This window comes from Elephas maximus, chromosome 23 (genome assembly GCF_024166365.1).
Source record: "Elephas maximus indicus isolate mEleMax1 chromosome 23, mEleMax1 primary haplotype, whole genome shotgun sequence".
Taxonomy (NCBI): Eukaryota; Metazoa; Chordata; class Mammalia; order Proboscidea; family Elephantidae; genus Elephas; species Elephas maximus.
The window spans coordinates 18,136,178-18,152,796 of record NC_064841.1 but is presented as its reverse complement, the minus strand read 5'-3'; the positions used below and the strand labels follow the sequence as shown (position 1 = coordinate 18,152,796).

At 38.3% G+C, this 16,619-nt stretch overlaps 1 protein-coding gene across 2 annotated transcripts in view; it reads left to right on the top strand.

The window, feature by feature from the left end:
- RASA2 (RAS p21 protein activator 2) overlaps positions 1 to 16,619 on the top strand; it is a 113,309-nt gene that overhangs the window by 16,071 nt on the left and 80,619 nt on the right. For both annotated transcript variants that reach the window (XM_049867536.1, XM_049867535.1), the window contains exons 2-3: positions 8,173 to 8,290; positions 13,071 to 13,174. In XM_049867536.1, the coding sequence (XP_049723493.1) occupies positions 8,173 to 8,290; positions 13,071 to 13,174 (222 nt within the window). The remainder of the gene's footprint in view (positions 1 to 8,172; positions 8,291 to 13,070; positions 13,175 to 16,619) is intronic.

Genomic DNA, 16,619 nt, shown 5'->3' with positions numbered 1-16,619 from the left:
ACGATAGAATTCTGCAAGACCAACAACGTAATAATTGCACGTACCTTTTTTTCAACAACATAAATGGTACATGTGGACCTCACTGGATGGAATACACAGGAATCAAATTGTCTACATCTGTGGAAAGAGACAATGGAAAAAAGCTCAATATCATCAGTCAGAACAAGGCCAGGAGCTAATTGTGAAACAGACCATCAATTGCTCCTATGCAAGTTCGAGTTGAAGCTGAAGAAAATTAAAACAAGTCCGTGAGAGCCAAAGTATGACCTTGCGTATATCCCACCTGAGTTTAGACACTATCTTAAGAATAGATTTGACGCATTGAACACTAATGACCGAAGACCAGATGAGTTGTGGGATGACGTCAAGGACATCATACATGAAGAAAGTGAAAGGGCATTAAAAAGGCAGAAAAGAAAAAACAAGCCCAAAATGGTTGTCAGAAGAGACCTTAGACTTGAACTTAGAGTAGCTAAGCTAATGTGAACAGAAGAAATGATGAAGTAATAGATCTGAACAGAAGATTTCAAAGGACAGCTTGAGGAAACAAAGTATTATAATGAAACGTGCAATACCTGGAGATTGGAAGCCAAAAGGGAAGAACACGCTTGACATTCCTTAAGCTGAAAGAATCGAAGAAAAAATTCAAGTCTTGAGTTGCAATATTGAAGGATTCTTTGAGCAAAAAACTGAACAATGTAGGAAGCATCAAAGAAGATAGAAGGAATACACAGAGTCACTATACCAAAAAGAAGTGGCCACCATTCAGCCATCAGCAGGTAGCATATGGTCAAGAACCAGTGGTACTGAAGGAAGAAGTCCAAGCTGCACCGAAGGCATTGGGAAAAAACAAGGCTCCAGGAATTGACGGAATACCGGTTGAGATGTTTCAACAAATGGATGCAACATTGGAAGCACTCACTCATCTATGCCAGGAAATTTGGAAGACATGTTCACGCCCGTTCTGAAGAAAGCTGATCCAACAGAATGAAGGAATTATTGAACAGTATCGTTAATATGAGTCGGAATCAACTCGCTGGCACTGGGTTTGGTTTTTTTTGGTTTTATCATTAATATTACATGCAGGTAAAATTTTGTTGAATGTAATTCAAGAAGGGTTGCAGCAGCACATCGACAGGGAACTGCCAGAAATTCAAGCCAGATTCAGAAGAGGGTGTGGAACAAGGGATGTCATTGCTGATGTCAGCTGGATTTTGGCTGAAAGCAAGGAATACCAGAAAGACATTTACCTGTGTTTTATCGACTATGCAAAGGCATTCCACTGTGTGGATCATAACAAATTATGGAAAACATTGCAAAGAATGGGAATTTCAGAACACTTAATTGTGGTCGTGAGGAGGCAGTCATTTGAATAGAACAAGCGGATACTGTGTGGTTCAAAGTGAGAGAAGGTGTGCATCAGGATTGTATCCTTTTACCACACTTATTCCATCTGTTATGCTGAGCAGATAATTTGAGAATCTGGGCTATTTGAAGAAGAACTTTAAAATGTTAAAAAACAAAGATGTCACCTTGAGGACTAAGGAGCCTGACCCAAAGTTGCCTCATATGCATGTGAAAGCTGGACAGTGAATAAGGAAGAATGAAGGATAATTGATAACCTTTGAATTATGGTGCTGGTAAAGAATATCGAATATACCATGGACTGCCAGAAGAAAGAACAAATCTGTTTTGGAAGAAGTACAGCCAGAATGCTCCTTAGAAGGGAGGATGTTGAGACCTCATCTCATGTACTTTGGACATGTTATCTGGAGAGACCAGTCCCTGGAGAAGGATATCATGCTTGGTAAAATTGAGGGTGAGCGAAAAAGAGGAAGGCCCTCAACAAGATGGATTGATAAAGTGGTCGCAACAGTGGGCTAAACCATCACAAGGATTGTGAGGATGGCGCAGGATCAGGCAGTGTTTTGTTCTGTTGTATGTAGGGTTGCTGTGAGTCGGAACTGACTCGATGACGCCTAACAACAAAATTATTAGTGTTCTTAAAGACCCTAGTCAGTCAAGTAGGAGCAGAATCCAAATTGCAGGTTCAGACTGTGAGTAAGAGGTGAAGGATTGGAGGCAGATAGTAAAGAATACATTTTCAAGAAGCTTGGCTTTTTCCCTCCCAGTGCACATGCTTGTTTATATACCAGAATTCAGTAGAGCTAGGTCTACTGTATCACATAGAGTCTCTATGAGTTGGAATCAACTTGATGACAATGGGTTTGGTTTGGTTTAACGAGGCCTTCGAGCCCTGGTGGTGCAGTGGTTAAGAGTTCGGCTGCCAACCACCAAAAGGTTGGCAGCTTGAATCCACCACCCACTCCTCGGAAACCCTATGGGGCAGTTCTACTCTGTCCTATAGGGTCATCAACTTGGCGGCAACAGGTTTGATTTTTTTTTTAGTAAGACCTTAGGCAAATACCACATTTGGGACAAGTGAATCTTAAAACATTGCTTGCTTTTGTCTTTTTGTGTAGCTTAAAGTACATCTTCTTAAAATGTTCTCCATCTTCTTAGAGATATAATAGGTTCAACCTTACTTTTATTATGTCACTCATGATGTGTTCAATTTTGATGATGTTGTTTATAAAGTGCCAATTAATTACTACTGTCAAACTTCTGTAATTTGGAGTTACAGTTTAAAGTCCTGATAGCTGATTTAAACAACATTTATATGATTGATTGGTGAGGTGGACATTGATTAGATGAGTAAACTTTCAGTGTAGTTCATTTGAACTTTAGTCAATGATGGACATTCAAAGGGTACAGGTTATGATGCCTGTAAATAGTGCATGTTGGGTACATTTTATATGTTACATAGAGCCTGCATTTTTATTTAAGTAAATACCTGATGATAGCAAGTTCATTAGATTGTGCAGACAAAATGACCTCATGGTCTCCCTTTTAAAAAGGAGGCGGAGAGGGGGGCATGGTAATGTGCACATTTATGCAGCATTGTTTTCGCAAACGCATTTATGGGAATGAAACAGGAACATGTTGAGGAGTAGATCCAGTGCTCCACAGAGTTTCATTAGATAGCGAGCTTGTTTATTATGACCTGACTCCACAAATTCTTCTACGTTCTAGGCCGGCCCTATATTATGACCAAGTTGGACTTTTGGTAAAAATCCCTGCAGTATTGTACAGAGGGAAATGGTTACAGAAAGAGGTTGAAAGTAAAGAAGATAGAATTGCTCACTTGTGGAGGGAGTAAGAGAGAATGGGATAGAGAGAGCACAAATAGATAGGTGAGCTTTGGATAAGAGGAAGAAAAAGAGAATGGATAGATACAGCTTCAGATAGATACTGTATTCCTATTAGGAAACGAGTCATTTAAAAAGGCTAGATTCTTTGATTCTGACTTGAGATAAACATAAATTTGGTTATTCTGTTTAAGTAGTAACTTTTCTAATCTACCAAAGGCAAAGTTAATGAGTATCTTATTGATACCTTTCCAGTGGTTTTTTAATTTTTAAAAATTTTTTGTTTACTGAGTTTTTCATTGATATTTCCTAAGTTTCTGATAAAAAAAAAAATTTTTTTTTTTTTTTTTTTTTATGATAGACTGCTTTAATGTGATTTGTTTGAAGTCATCTAGCCTCTCAGTAGCAGAGGTAAGACAGGAAATTGGTTTCCTGATTCTTGGGGCAGTATTCTTTCCCTTATACCAGCTACCTTGTTTTTCTAATTTAGTACACTCTTTTGTCTGATTTCAGCACCCACACTTGTTTCATTTTGGCCCATGAGTATCTCGCAAGAATATCAAAACTAGACTATCTGGGTTCTTTAATATTCATTCCTTCAACAAATGTTTCTTTTTGTTTTAAAATTTTTATTGTGCTTTAAGTGAAAGTTTACAAATAAGTCAGTCCCTCATACAAAAATTTATATATATCTTGCTATGTACTCCTGGAAACCCTGGTGGCGTAGTAGTTAAGTGCTACGGCTCTTAACCAAGAGGTCGGCAGTTCGAATACGCCAGGTGCTCCTTGGAAACTCTACAGCACAGTTCTACTCTGTCCTATAGGGTCGCTATGAGTCGGAATCGACTCGACGGCAGTGGTGGGTTATGTACTCCTAGTTGCTCTCCCCCTAATGAGATAGCACACTCCTTCTCTCCACCCTGTATTTCCGTGTTCATTCAGCCAGCTCCTGTCCCCCTTTGCCTTCTTATCTCCCTTCCAGGCAGGAGCTGCCCACATAGTCTCATGTGTCTACCTGATCCAGGAAGCTCACTCCTCACCAGTATCATTTTCTATCTTATAGTCCAGTCCAAGCCCTGTCTGAAGAGTTGGCTTTGGGAATGGCTCCTGTCTTGGGCTAACAGAAGGTCTGGGGACTACGACCTCCAGGGTCCTTATAGTCTCAGTCAGACCATTAAGTCTGGTCTTTTTACGAGAATTTGAGGTCTGCATCCCACTACTCTCCTGCTCCTTCAGGGGTTCTCTGTTGGGTTCCCTGTCAGGGCAGTCATCAGATGTAGCTGGACACCATCTAGTTCTTCTGGCCTTAGGTAGATGTAGTCTTGATTTACGCAGCCCTTTCTGTCTCTTGGGTTCATAATTACCTTGTGTCTTTGGTGTTCTTCATTCTCCTTTGCTTCAGGTGGGCTGAGACCAATTGATCCATCTTAGATGGCCGTTTGCTAGCATTTAAGATCCCAGATGCCACTCTCCAAAGTGGGATGCAGAATGTTTTCTTAATAGATTTTACTGTGCCAGTTGACCTAGATGTTTCCTGAAACCGTGGTCCCCAAACCCCCACCCTTGCTACACTGGCCTTTGAAGTATTTGGTTTATCCATGAAAGTTCTTTGCTTTTGGTTTAGTCCAGTTGTGCTGACCTCTCCTGTATTGTGTATTGTCTTTCCCTTCACCAAAATTATTTCTTGTTTTCTATCTAATTAGTGAATACCCCTCTCTCTCCCTCCCTCCCTCCCCACTCTTCGTAACAATCAAAGAATATTTTCTTTCTGTTTAAACTCTTTCTTGAGTTCTTATAACAGGTGTCATACAATATTTGTCCTTTTGCAGTAGACTAATTTCACTCAGCATAATGCTATCCAGATTCCTCCATGTTATGAAATGTTTCACAGATTCATCATTGTTTCTTACCGATGCATAGTATTCCATTGTGTGAATATACCATAATTTATCCATTCATCCGATGATAGGTTTCCATCCTTTTGCTGTTGTGCTGTCGTGAACATGGGTGTGCATATGTCTGTTCGTGTAAAGGCTCTTATTTCTCTAGGATATATTCCGAGGAGTGGGATTGCTGGATCGTATGGTAGTTCTATTTCTAGCTTTTTAAGGAAGCGCCAGATTGATTTCCAAAGTGGTTGTACCATTTTACATTCCCACCAGCAGTGTATAAATGTTCCGGTCTTTCCACAACCTCTCCAACATTTATTATTTTGTGTTTTTTGGATTAATGTCAGCATTGTTGGAGTGAGATGGAATCTCATTGTAGTTTTGATTTGCATTTCTCTAATGGCTAATGAAAGTGAGCATTTCCTCGTGTATCTGTTAGCTACCTGAATGTCTTCTTTAGTGAAGTGCCTATTCATAGCCTTTGCCCATTTTTTGAGTTATTTGTCTTTTTGTAGTTGAGTTTTTGCAGTATCGTGTAGATTTTAGAGATCAGACACTGATCAGAATGTCATAGCTAAGAACTTTTTCCCAGTCTGTAGGTAATCTTTTTACTCTTTTGGTGATGTCTTTGAATGAGCATGGGTGTTTGATTTTTAGGAGTTCCCAGTTATCTAGTTTCTCTTCCGGTGTTTGTGCACTGTTAGCAATGTTTTGTGTACTGTTTATGCCATGTATTAGGGCTCCTAGTATTGTCCCTATTTTTTTTCCATGATCTTTATAGTTCTAGATTTTATATAATGGAAACCCTGGTGGCGTAGTGGTTAAGTGCTACGGGTGCTACCCAAGAGGTCAGTAGTTCGAATCTGCCACGCACTCCTTGGAAACTCTATTGGGCAGTTCTACTCGGTCCTGTAGGGTTGCTATGTGTCAGAATCGACTTGACGGCAGTGGGTTTATTGAGGTCTTTGATCCATTTTGAGTTAGTTTTTGTGCATGGTATGATCAACAGATGTTTCTTCAGTGCCTACTATATGACACTCACTGTTTTAGATTTTGGGAATTAACAAGTTCTCAAGCCTCAGGGATGGAGAAACCAGAAAATAAACTCTTAAGTAAAAAATTAACAGTTTCAGATAGCCGTAAATGCTGCTCAGAAAATAAAACAGAGAAATAGAATATGGCAGCGGGATTATCTATTTAGGTAGAATAGTGAGGAAAGATTTCTCTGAGGAAGTGACAATTGAGCTGAGACCTGAATGATAAGGAAGAGCAGCCATGGGAAGATAACAGGGGTAGAGCATTCCCGGCAGAGGCCATAGCCTGAACAAGGTGAATACTGGGGTGAGCAGGAGAAGAGGTCAGAGAGGTAGACGGTGCTGGTTCAGGAGGGCTGTGAAGATCATGGTACAGAGATGGGATTGTATTCTAAGTGAAATAGGATGGTATCAGAGCAGGGGAGTGACTGGCTTGAAGAATATGTTCAAAAGATTGCTCTGTTTTATAGAGAATGAATTATGAGGGGCAAGAGTGGAATCAGAGGCACCAATTAGAAAACTGTCTTGGTTGTCCAAAGGAGTGATAACAGTGAAGGTGAGGTGAAAAGGTTGGATTTGAGATTTATTTTGAAGTCTGTTGGGTTTTCTGATTAATTAGATGTGAGGGTGAGAGGGGAGGTGTGCATTTGGGTGGGAGAATAGTGAGAAAGAGAGGAGGGTGGTAGTAGCATTTATTGAAGAGAGGAATACCAGGAGAGGAGCGTGTTTTAGGGAAGGAAATCAGATAGTGTATCTGGGGTATGTTAAATTTGAGGTACCTATAGAGAGCCTTGGTGGCGCAGCGGTTAAGACCTGGCTGGTAACCAAAAGGTTGGCAGTTGAAATGCACCAGCTGCTCCTTGGAAACCCCATGGAGCTCTGTCCTACAGGGCCTCTAGGAGTCAGAATCGACTCAGCAGCAACTGGTATGTACCCAAGGGTGCAACTGAATATTCACGTTTAGTGTTGAGGACGAACGGTCGTGCCTGTAGATGCAGATCTGGGTGGTTTTGCCTGGGGAAGGAAGAGAAAACGGTCTAGAACTGAGCCCTGGGACAGGCAGTGTTTAGAGGTAAAGGAGGAGAAGAAGAGGGTTAGAGGGTCAGTGATGTAGAAGGAAGAACAGAAATGATGTTTTGTGGGACCCAAAAGAAGAGAGAGCATTTTAAGGAGGAATGTTAATGTTTACTGTGTTAAATGATGCTGTGAGGTCAAGTATAATGAGGACGGAGAAATGACCATTGGATTTGGCAATATAGAAAGCATTGGTGACCTTGGCCAGAGTGGTTTCAGTTGCATGGTTAACTCAGAAGCATGGAAAGGGTCAAAGAGTGAATGGAAGCTGAAAAAGTAGAGACAATGAGAACGATTTTTTGGAGAAGTTTTGCTGTGAAAAGAAGTCTAGAAATGGAGCTGTATCAGGAGGTGGGAGGTGGAGTGAAGAGAGATTTTTGTTTGCTTTTTAAAATTGGAAAATACCAAAATGTGCTGGTGGAAATAATCACTAAAGAGGAAAACTGATGATACAGGAAAGGATTAATAGTAGGAGTAAAGTTCTTGAAAGGAGCTGTGGTGGCACAATGGTTAAGTTCTCAGCCGCTAACTGCAAGGTTGGTGGTTCATCCTCACCCAACGGCTCCGCGGGAGAAGGACCTGGCGATCTGCTTCCGTAAGTACAGCCTAGGAGACCCCCTGTGGGGGCAGTTCTGCCCTGTTACATGGGGTTTCTATGAGCCAGAGTTGACTAGACCAGCTAAGTTCTTGAGGGGGCGCTGATAGGATGGGATGAAGAATACAAGTGGGGTCGATTTGCCCTTTCATACTGACAGGGATACAACAATGTAATATGACCCCAGATGCCCTGCCTCCCTTCAATCGTTCCATATTCTTTTAGACCAAGTTGATGATCTTCTTTATCTAATCACCTTTTTTTCCTGTACCACGGTTAATATGTTCGTTTGGATTAAATTCATCCTATAAAAGGCTTACTGTGAAATAGTGGGTGATACTTAACATCAATTTGAATTTTTGTACCAACAGGTGAAGCAAAAAATTTATTGCCCTATCTTGGACCCAACAAAATGAGAGATTGTTTCTGCACCATAAATTTGGACCAGGAAGAAGTTTATCGTACCCAGGTTGTTGAAAAATCTTTAAGGTTGGTAGAAAAATTGGTAAATTATCTTATGTATTCGTAAGACATATAATGATTGTGATACATTTTATACATTTTTTCAGATTGTAGTAATCAAGACTTTCTTCACCTGGAACTTTCACTTTTCTTTTACATTCTGAATTTGTTTTTAGAATTACAGATGGTCAGAGTTTGAAGGACCCTCATTGTTCACTGAGCTTGTCTAACCACCTTATGCTTGGTTCCGTCTGACAGTGTCTGGCATTTGCTTTATAGTGTCCAGTGACCAAAGAGGTCATTGCCTCCTGAGCAGCCTATTTGGGCCTTGAACTATTGACTCTTAGAACATTTTCACATTCAGTTGATTAACGTTTATGAAAATGAGAACCTGTTATATGTCAAGAACGTGCTAAACCAAAAAACCAAGTCCATTGCCATCAAGTCAATTCCGGCTCATAGTGACCCTACAGGACAGAGTAGAACTGCCCAATAGAATTTCCAAGGAATGGCTGGTGAATTCAAACTGCCAGCCTTTTGGTTAGCGGCTGTAGCTCACGGTAGCTCTTAACCATTGCACCACCAGGGCTCCAAGGACATGCTAGGTGCTATTTATGCATACAGCCATGAGAACAACATATGCAGTGTTTGTTTTCGTGTGGCTTTTCGTTGCCTCAGAATATAGTTTCCTCTTAATTGTTTCTAGTTCTAGCCCCCTGCATTTCTGGAGAACAGATTTAGTCCATTTTTCCCATGACACTTTTCAGGGTTTTGAAAACACCTATCATATACCTTAGTCTGTTTTTCTAGGCTAAGTTTTGCCCATTCACTTGAACTCTCCTCAAAGTATATTTGTTTCTCTAAAGAATAAATTACTTCTTAAAGTTTATGCAAGTCGCTTAGCTTAGAAATGCATTATCAAGGAATGAACTCTTAGGTAGATGTCTCATCTTTTTAAAGTGTAATAGCACTTGGAGAGTGTCCGGGTAAATTCTGATTTGTGAAATTTGAATATGCTACTGTGGCCTTGTAACACAGTGTCTGTGGACTTGATTCTAGTGCATAGTTGTGCTGGAAGGGTGCAGTCTTGTTCAGAGATGAAGAATCAAAGCAGGGACATAGGAAGTTGTTGGAACGAGTATGTGGTGGATGAAATATTGAGTACCATGACGTATGTGAGTTGTATTTCAGGCTATTAGAGTCTGTTTTTTTTTTGTCCTTTTTCATATATTTTTTCCTTTACGTTTGCCTTTTTTCCTCTTTAGACTTTATTTCTAATTTTTATAATGTTGTATGTTGAATTCTTCATAGGAAGGGCATTGTGTAAATCTTAAAATACTTCAGTAACCCAAAGAGTTCATACCTTTCCAATCCTTAGCCATAAATCACCTGTCTCTGTAGTGTTAGAATTCTGGTGTTATATATATGTTACCAGTGATGAAACTGAGGCACCAAAAGGCTGAATAATCTGTGTATGTAATAAAGGAAGTTAGAAGCAAAACCGTGATTGGGATCTGAAACTTTCTAAAATCTCAATTTGTTACTTAATGTACACTGATTCCATATCATACAATAATGAGTGATATACGAAACTAACCAGTAACTGTGAGTTGAATACTTGCACTGTAATTTCTAATATCTGGTCTTGTAAATGAGTAGCTAAAGCTAATCAATTTTTTTTTTTTAATACCGTTTTCAGAGATTTATATTAGGCAAAACAATGAAACCAGTTGTTTTTTTTTTTTTAATAATACATCGAAATTATTTTTAGGTTTAGTAATACATTTTTCTAGATGCCTGGCAAATTGGATATTTTAAGACTGGCGGTGGTTGCCTTAGTTAATTTCAGTACGTTTAGACTAGCTGCTTGGATTTTGGGTGTCCCCTAGCATTTTTCCTTGCGGAATAGGGGGAAAGCATCTGTAGTTTAAACCTTTGCCCAGCTTGCTTTCATTATAGTGTTTCCTATACCTTTGGATATTGTGATAAGCTGTTAAGCTGGACGTTGATAGATACCGTTCAGATCTTTTATGGGTTCTGGATATAATAGTTTTCATATGTAATCTGAATATAGAGTTTTCATAACAGGTGACTAGGAATCAGATAGGGATAGCTCCCAAACATTGACCTCAGGTCCTCTTAGCAGTCTGAGGTGGTATATAAACCAACTGAGTAACAGCAACACAGCTCAGATTTCCCTTCTGTACACCAGGAGTCTCCTCAGGAGTCATATGCATGATCATAGGTCAGTGGTAATAGTGGAGTGCTGTTTCAAAAACTGTATAAATCTAGTCATAGCTCCTTATCAACCCTGTTGAAAAGTTTTCTTTGCATGGATAGATTATGTGATTAATTTGTAAGTTTAGGATGTGGACACCTGGATTTGGGGATGAATTAGGTTGTTGAGATTGTGATGATACGGTGTTACAGATAACTTCATAATTCTTATGTTGTTTTTATTGGCTTTAGAATGTGTTTTTAAAATAATGTTTGAAAATGTGGATGTTTGATACAGAAAGGAAATTCCCCCATTTTACAATTATTTATAAATTGATGCAAGGGAAAAAATACCTATACATTTCATGTCTTGGTCTAATAGTTGTTTTTGCATTGATTTCTATGTTGAAACTAATTAGAAGACTAATTACTTTGACAGGCCAACTTTAAAAAGTTTATTTTGTTTACATCTAAAGTGAGAAATGATAATGACAAAAGTTCATCAAGCGTTATAATAACAACTAAAAAGGTGAGTCAGCTGTTTTCTGGACAAGGTCAGAAATGATTTCTTTAAGAGTATTTTACTGTACATTGCAACTTCTCTTTTAGTTGTGACATTCTTAACATACTGCACTTCATGGTGACATTTTAAAGGTATCTTATTGTTCTTTAAACATTCTCAGGAATGAAATACTCTTGACAAAGATACTAGGATTTCAGAGGTTCATGTCTTCATACAAGAATTTAAATGTGATCAAAGTCCCATTCTTAAACTTGTGAAAATAAGCTGTTTCATAGAAAACCATAGCCTTGGGGCAGGCAGAGATCTCTTACTGAGGATGCAAAGAGCACTAGTCATAAAGAAAATTGATACATTGGATTTTATCAAAATTAGAGCCTTCTGCTCCTTAAGAAACACCATCAAGAAAATGAAAAGACAAGCTGTAGACGGAAGAAAATATTTTGACAAAGGACTTGTATTCAGAATTTCTTTTAAAAAAACAAACACCAAACCCTTAAAACTCAGTAAGATAGATAGCCTATTTTAAATATGGACAGAAGACCTGAACAGAAAATTTGTAAATGGCCAAGAAGCACATGAAAAGATACTCAACATTATTAGTCATCTGGGAAATGCAGTTTAAAACCATTTCCATCACTATAAATTCTAGAATACAGTCGATACTGGTAGAAATTGAATCAGTAGTTGCTTGTGGCAGTGTAGGGGGGGTGAGTGCAGAGGGGGGCACAAAGGAGTTTTCTGGGGGGAGATAGAAATGTTCTGTATCTTGATTGGGGTGAAGATACACAGATGTGTAAATTTATCATGTCACATTCACTAGAATAGCTAAAATTAAAAAGATTGTCAGTACACAGTTGACAAGGATGGAGAGAAACGGGAACTCTCACACATTGCTGGTAGGAGTGCAAAGTGGTACAACCAGATTAAACATTCACCTACCCTTTAACTCAGCAATTTTAGTCACTTACCCAAGAGAAATGAAAGTCTGTGTCCAGAAAAAGCCTTGTATAAAAATGTTCATAGCAGCTTTGTTTTCATAGCTAAAAGCTGGGAACAACTCAGATGACAGCAGTAAAATGGGTTGTGGCATATTCGGCCAACAGAATAGTATTCAGTAATTAACAGGAATCAAGTACTGATCCACACAACACCATGGAGAATCTCACAGACGTTAAGCTGAGTGAAAGGAGCTGGGCACGAGTACATACCCTATGATCCCGTTTATATGAACTTCTAGAATATAGTTATGGAAATTAGATTACCAGCTGCCTATAGCAGGTTTGTGGGGGAGGGGTGACTGCAGAGAGGCGTGGGGAACCTTCTGGGGAGATAGAGATGTTCTCTATCTTGATTGAGGTGGAGGTTACATAGGTTTATAAATTTATCAAAAGTCATCAACCTCTATACTTTAAACTGAATTTTGTGGTATGCAATTTATACCTCAATCAAGTTGATTAAAAAATTTTTTTGAAGCACCGTTTTGTATAAATTACCCATTTTAGGTGTTAACTTATTATTATGATTGAGACAGCTTAGCATATTCCTTGAGGCAATGATGGTATGAATGACACTGTCCTCAGCTCTCATTTAGGTCTACCGTAGTTCCCCAGGTGGTGAAAACCGTTAGCACTCTCAGCTGCCAGCCAAAAGGTTGAACGTTCGAGTCCACCCATAGGTGCCTTGGGAGAAAGGCATATGATCTACTTCTGAAAAACCAGCCATTGAAAACCTTCCGGAGCACAGTTCTCTGATACTTGTGAGGTTGCCGTGAGTAGGAGTCGACACACGGCAGCTGGCTTTTTGGGGGACCGTGTCTGCTGTCAGTTACTGGGTCTTCTGTCTGTAAGATTCAGGAAAATCTCTGTTCAGAGCTCGTTCTGACAGCCGGGGGTCTCTTAGAGTTCACCTTGTTCTGTAAGAACTTAGTTGAAACTGGTTGAGAATTGACTTGGACTTATGAAGCTTTTCTCTATGGCATTTTAGTCTGTAATTGATTTTGCTGAAAATGATACCATCTGAGGATACTGTTAAGTTTAAATTTAACGAGCATTCCCCTTTTTTTTCTAGCCCATTTTTCAGTGAAGAATTTTACTTTGAGATTCCAAGAACGTTCCAGTATTTGTCTTTCTACGTGTATGATAAGAGTGTTTTACAAAGAGACCTTCGTATAGGTATGTACTGTTTCATAATTATTTTTAATCATAACTTTGGCGTTTATTATATTCATTATTTTCCTAAGTATAAAGTACAGAAAGATACAGAATAATACATGCTCACCGTTCCTAATCCATTTCTTTAGACTTGTTCATTTGTCAGTTTGATTTTTAATCTGTGTACTCAACTTATGTATACTCAGCTTATATATGGTCGCTATGAGTTGGAATCGACTCGGCAGCACTGGGTTTTACTGGGGTATACTCAGCTTAGGTGACGCTTCCTCAGGGAGGCCTTCGCTGATTCCCCAGTTACCACGTCATGTGTTTCCATAACACCTGGCAGTTGGTTCCCTTTTTGTGGTACTCATGGTGCTTGTACATCAGTTTACTGTCTAATGTCTAGATTCTCTAGTTGAACATGATACTTACGAGGGCTGGGACTGTGACTCACAGAGTGCTTCACATTTACTAAGTGTTTGATAAGTATTTATTGAATGACTCAGATTTTTTTTTTTTACATAGGTACACTATTGATCCCCTCCCCCAAAGAATATCTGTTTTTGAAGTTTTTCTAGTAGAAATAATTATTTGCTTTAATTCAGTCATACTTTTTCTCCCTAGTTGCACTGATGACTAATTAATGTATTAAATAATTGAGACAGGGATATGGTTTTGGAGGATGGACTAGAACAAAGCTAAACTGGCTTGCATATGTGTCACACTCATGGTCTTTGCATCGTATCTTTATATTTTAATAAGTAGAAGTCTTTAATATAAAACATGAATTATCCTCTCCTTTTTTAGTGTACTGAATTTCGTCCTCCATCTCTCCTTTCTGATTTGAAATATGCTCAAGTCTCCCATAGTCCCCAAAATTAAGCTTTATCTGATTTTGTCCAGTTCACTGCCATGTAATGCTCTAAGTCAGAATTAACTCAACCGAACCTAACAGCAGCAAGAATGTGTCTCTAAGGTCTGATAACATATTTCTTTTTTGTATGTTATATTGCCAAATAAACTGACATGTTGAGGGTATCTGAATACATAATGACCTCAAATATTCTTCTTTGTTTTCCTCTGTCATTCTTACATAATAATTTCTCTGATCCTTAGGATCGTGTGCTCTTCTCTGCTTCATCAGGACAACTGGTCTCATACATCTAAATCTTTATGTATCAGAAATTGGCATCTTAAAAAGGAACTTAAGAATATAACCAAAACACCAAACCAAACTCAAGACCATCGAGTCAATTCCGACTCATAGCGATCCTAGAGGACAGAGTAGAACTGCTTTGTAGGGTCTCCAAGGAGCACCTGGTGGATTTGAACTGCTGACCTTTTGGTTAGCAGCCAAACTCTTAACTGCTACACCACCAGAATTTCCTGTTAAGAATAAGAACTGACAATAAAATACCAGGTTTTTCTCCACTTACAAGTCACTAATATATGCAGCTAGTGAGAGAAAGGTTCCTCTCTCAGAGGACAAGAACCATTTAACTCTTCAGTGATATGAGTTACATGGATATAGGAGATATGAAATAGGAGAAAGAGGGCACTTGGCTTAAGGAATTTCTTTTTACCTGTGAGGCAAAGAGAGGATTCTCTTTTGGAAGGGCACCTGTGACAGAGAAGATGTATTTCCAGTGATCTGAGTTGGGGGTTGTAAGTAGGATGGGTAGATTCCTACTCTAGTATTTTAGTATTGTTACTGATTAAATAGACTTTAGCTGGGGGAGCCTGGAAATCAAATCACTACTTAAAACACAGTGCCGTTGTAGTTATTTGTTGAATGAATGAATGCATCAATTAAACCAATAAACTTCGAAATAAACTTTTTAAAAAAGCCCTCTTTTTAAGCTGGGAGCTTGTGTTAGTGATAGTTGTATGTTTACATGCATACTTATAAATTATGAATAAAACTAAAATTCCTGGTCATTGTAGAATAGGGGTCTTCACCAGAAGTCTACCAGTGAATTTCTGGATGGTGAGTGAACTCTATTAAAATTGTGTGCCAGATACTACCTGTGCATTTTTCTGGGGAAAAGTTACAAAAGACACAGAGATACAGTGGTTCTTCAAGTGTGGTGGGTGGTTCCCAAAGGTAAGAACTTCAGCTATAGGATGTATCATGTTTTTACACAGATAACATGTGCCTTCTGTTTGTTTGCCAACTGTGCCCTCCCCCTGAGAGGTATTTTTGTAGGTGCTAGTATGCCAATTTTTTTTTTACATATTGCTGTAAAAAAATTAGCATAGTGACACTTATGAAAATACCTTGTGGGGGGAGGACGTGGTTGGCAAACATATAAGGCACGCGTTGTTTATGTAAAAATAGGGTATATAACTGTTTCTGTATGTACATATATTATTTAAAAAAATAAGTACCAAACCATTATATATTGCCTCAACATTTTATTTTTATCTCATATGGAATCATTGGTAAAGGGAACCACTTGACTTGATAGAATTGTGATACAGGCAGTCCCCGGGTTAGGAACAAGATTCGTTCCTAAGTCTTTAAGTCAAATTTGTAGGTAAGTTGGAAGAGGGACATACAATTCTTACTTAGTGTCAGTTAGCCAAGTGTTTGTCTTAATATATAGTATGTATTTTACCTTTCTTTGTGTATAAAACACTTAAACACTTCCAGTGCCTTCATGAGTCACAGAGTAGTGCGTGAGTTCATTATTATGAACCATGGTATTTAACTCAAATTTTTAATACATTAGGCTTTATGACAGTCCATTCTTCTGTAAGTTGGATGTTCGTATCCTGGGAACTACCTGTAATCATAATCATTTATGGCACACAGTATTGAGTACTTTGCCATAGTTTTGTATCCTAAGCCAGGAATTTGATACAATCTGTAAGTAAAAGATATCAAGAGGTTTGTATGATTTATCTCTTAACCTGAACTCCTTCAGCAGTATCAAGAATATTTGGGAGTTCCAGTCGGTGTCTGAAGTCTGTGTTGGATTTTAATCTGTATCTTCACTACTGAAGAAATTCTATTTTCCCATGATTTTTAGCTTAAATTCAACAAAAAAAGAACTTAAGTATATTCATTTCCTCGTGCCATGACAAGATCTGGATGGATTATAAATGCTTCCATATGTATTCAGCCGAAGATTTCGGCCTTCACGTTAGATTTTATCTATTTAAAAGAAAATCGGAAATATTTTTTCTTTTTTTGAGGGGCAGTTTTATTAATCATAAACTTTTACATGTTTAAACTTAATGTGTTAATAGATATAATTGATGAATTTTAAGTAATTTTTCTTTGAGTTTATTAATATAGTTGTTACTCTACAATGAAAATATAGCTATATATTTTAATATTTTCCTTAACTTTACACATGTAGTTAGTTTTCCAGGTGATGAATGGGAAGATAAGCTTATCAAAATATTTGATATGGTTAATTTGAAAAAAAATAACAGCTTTATCAAAATGTAATTCACA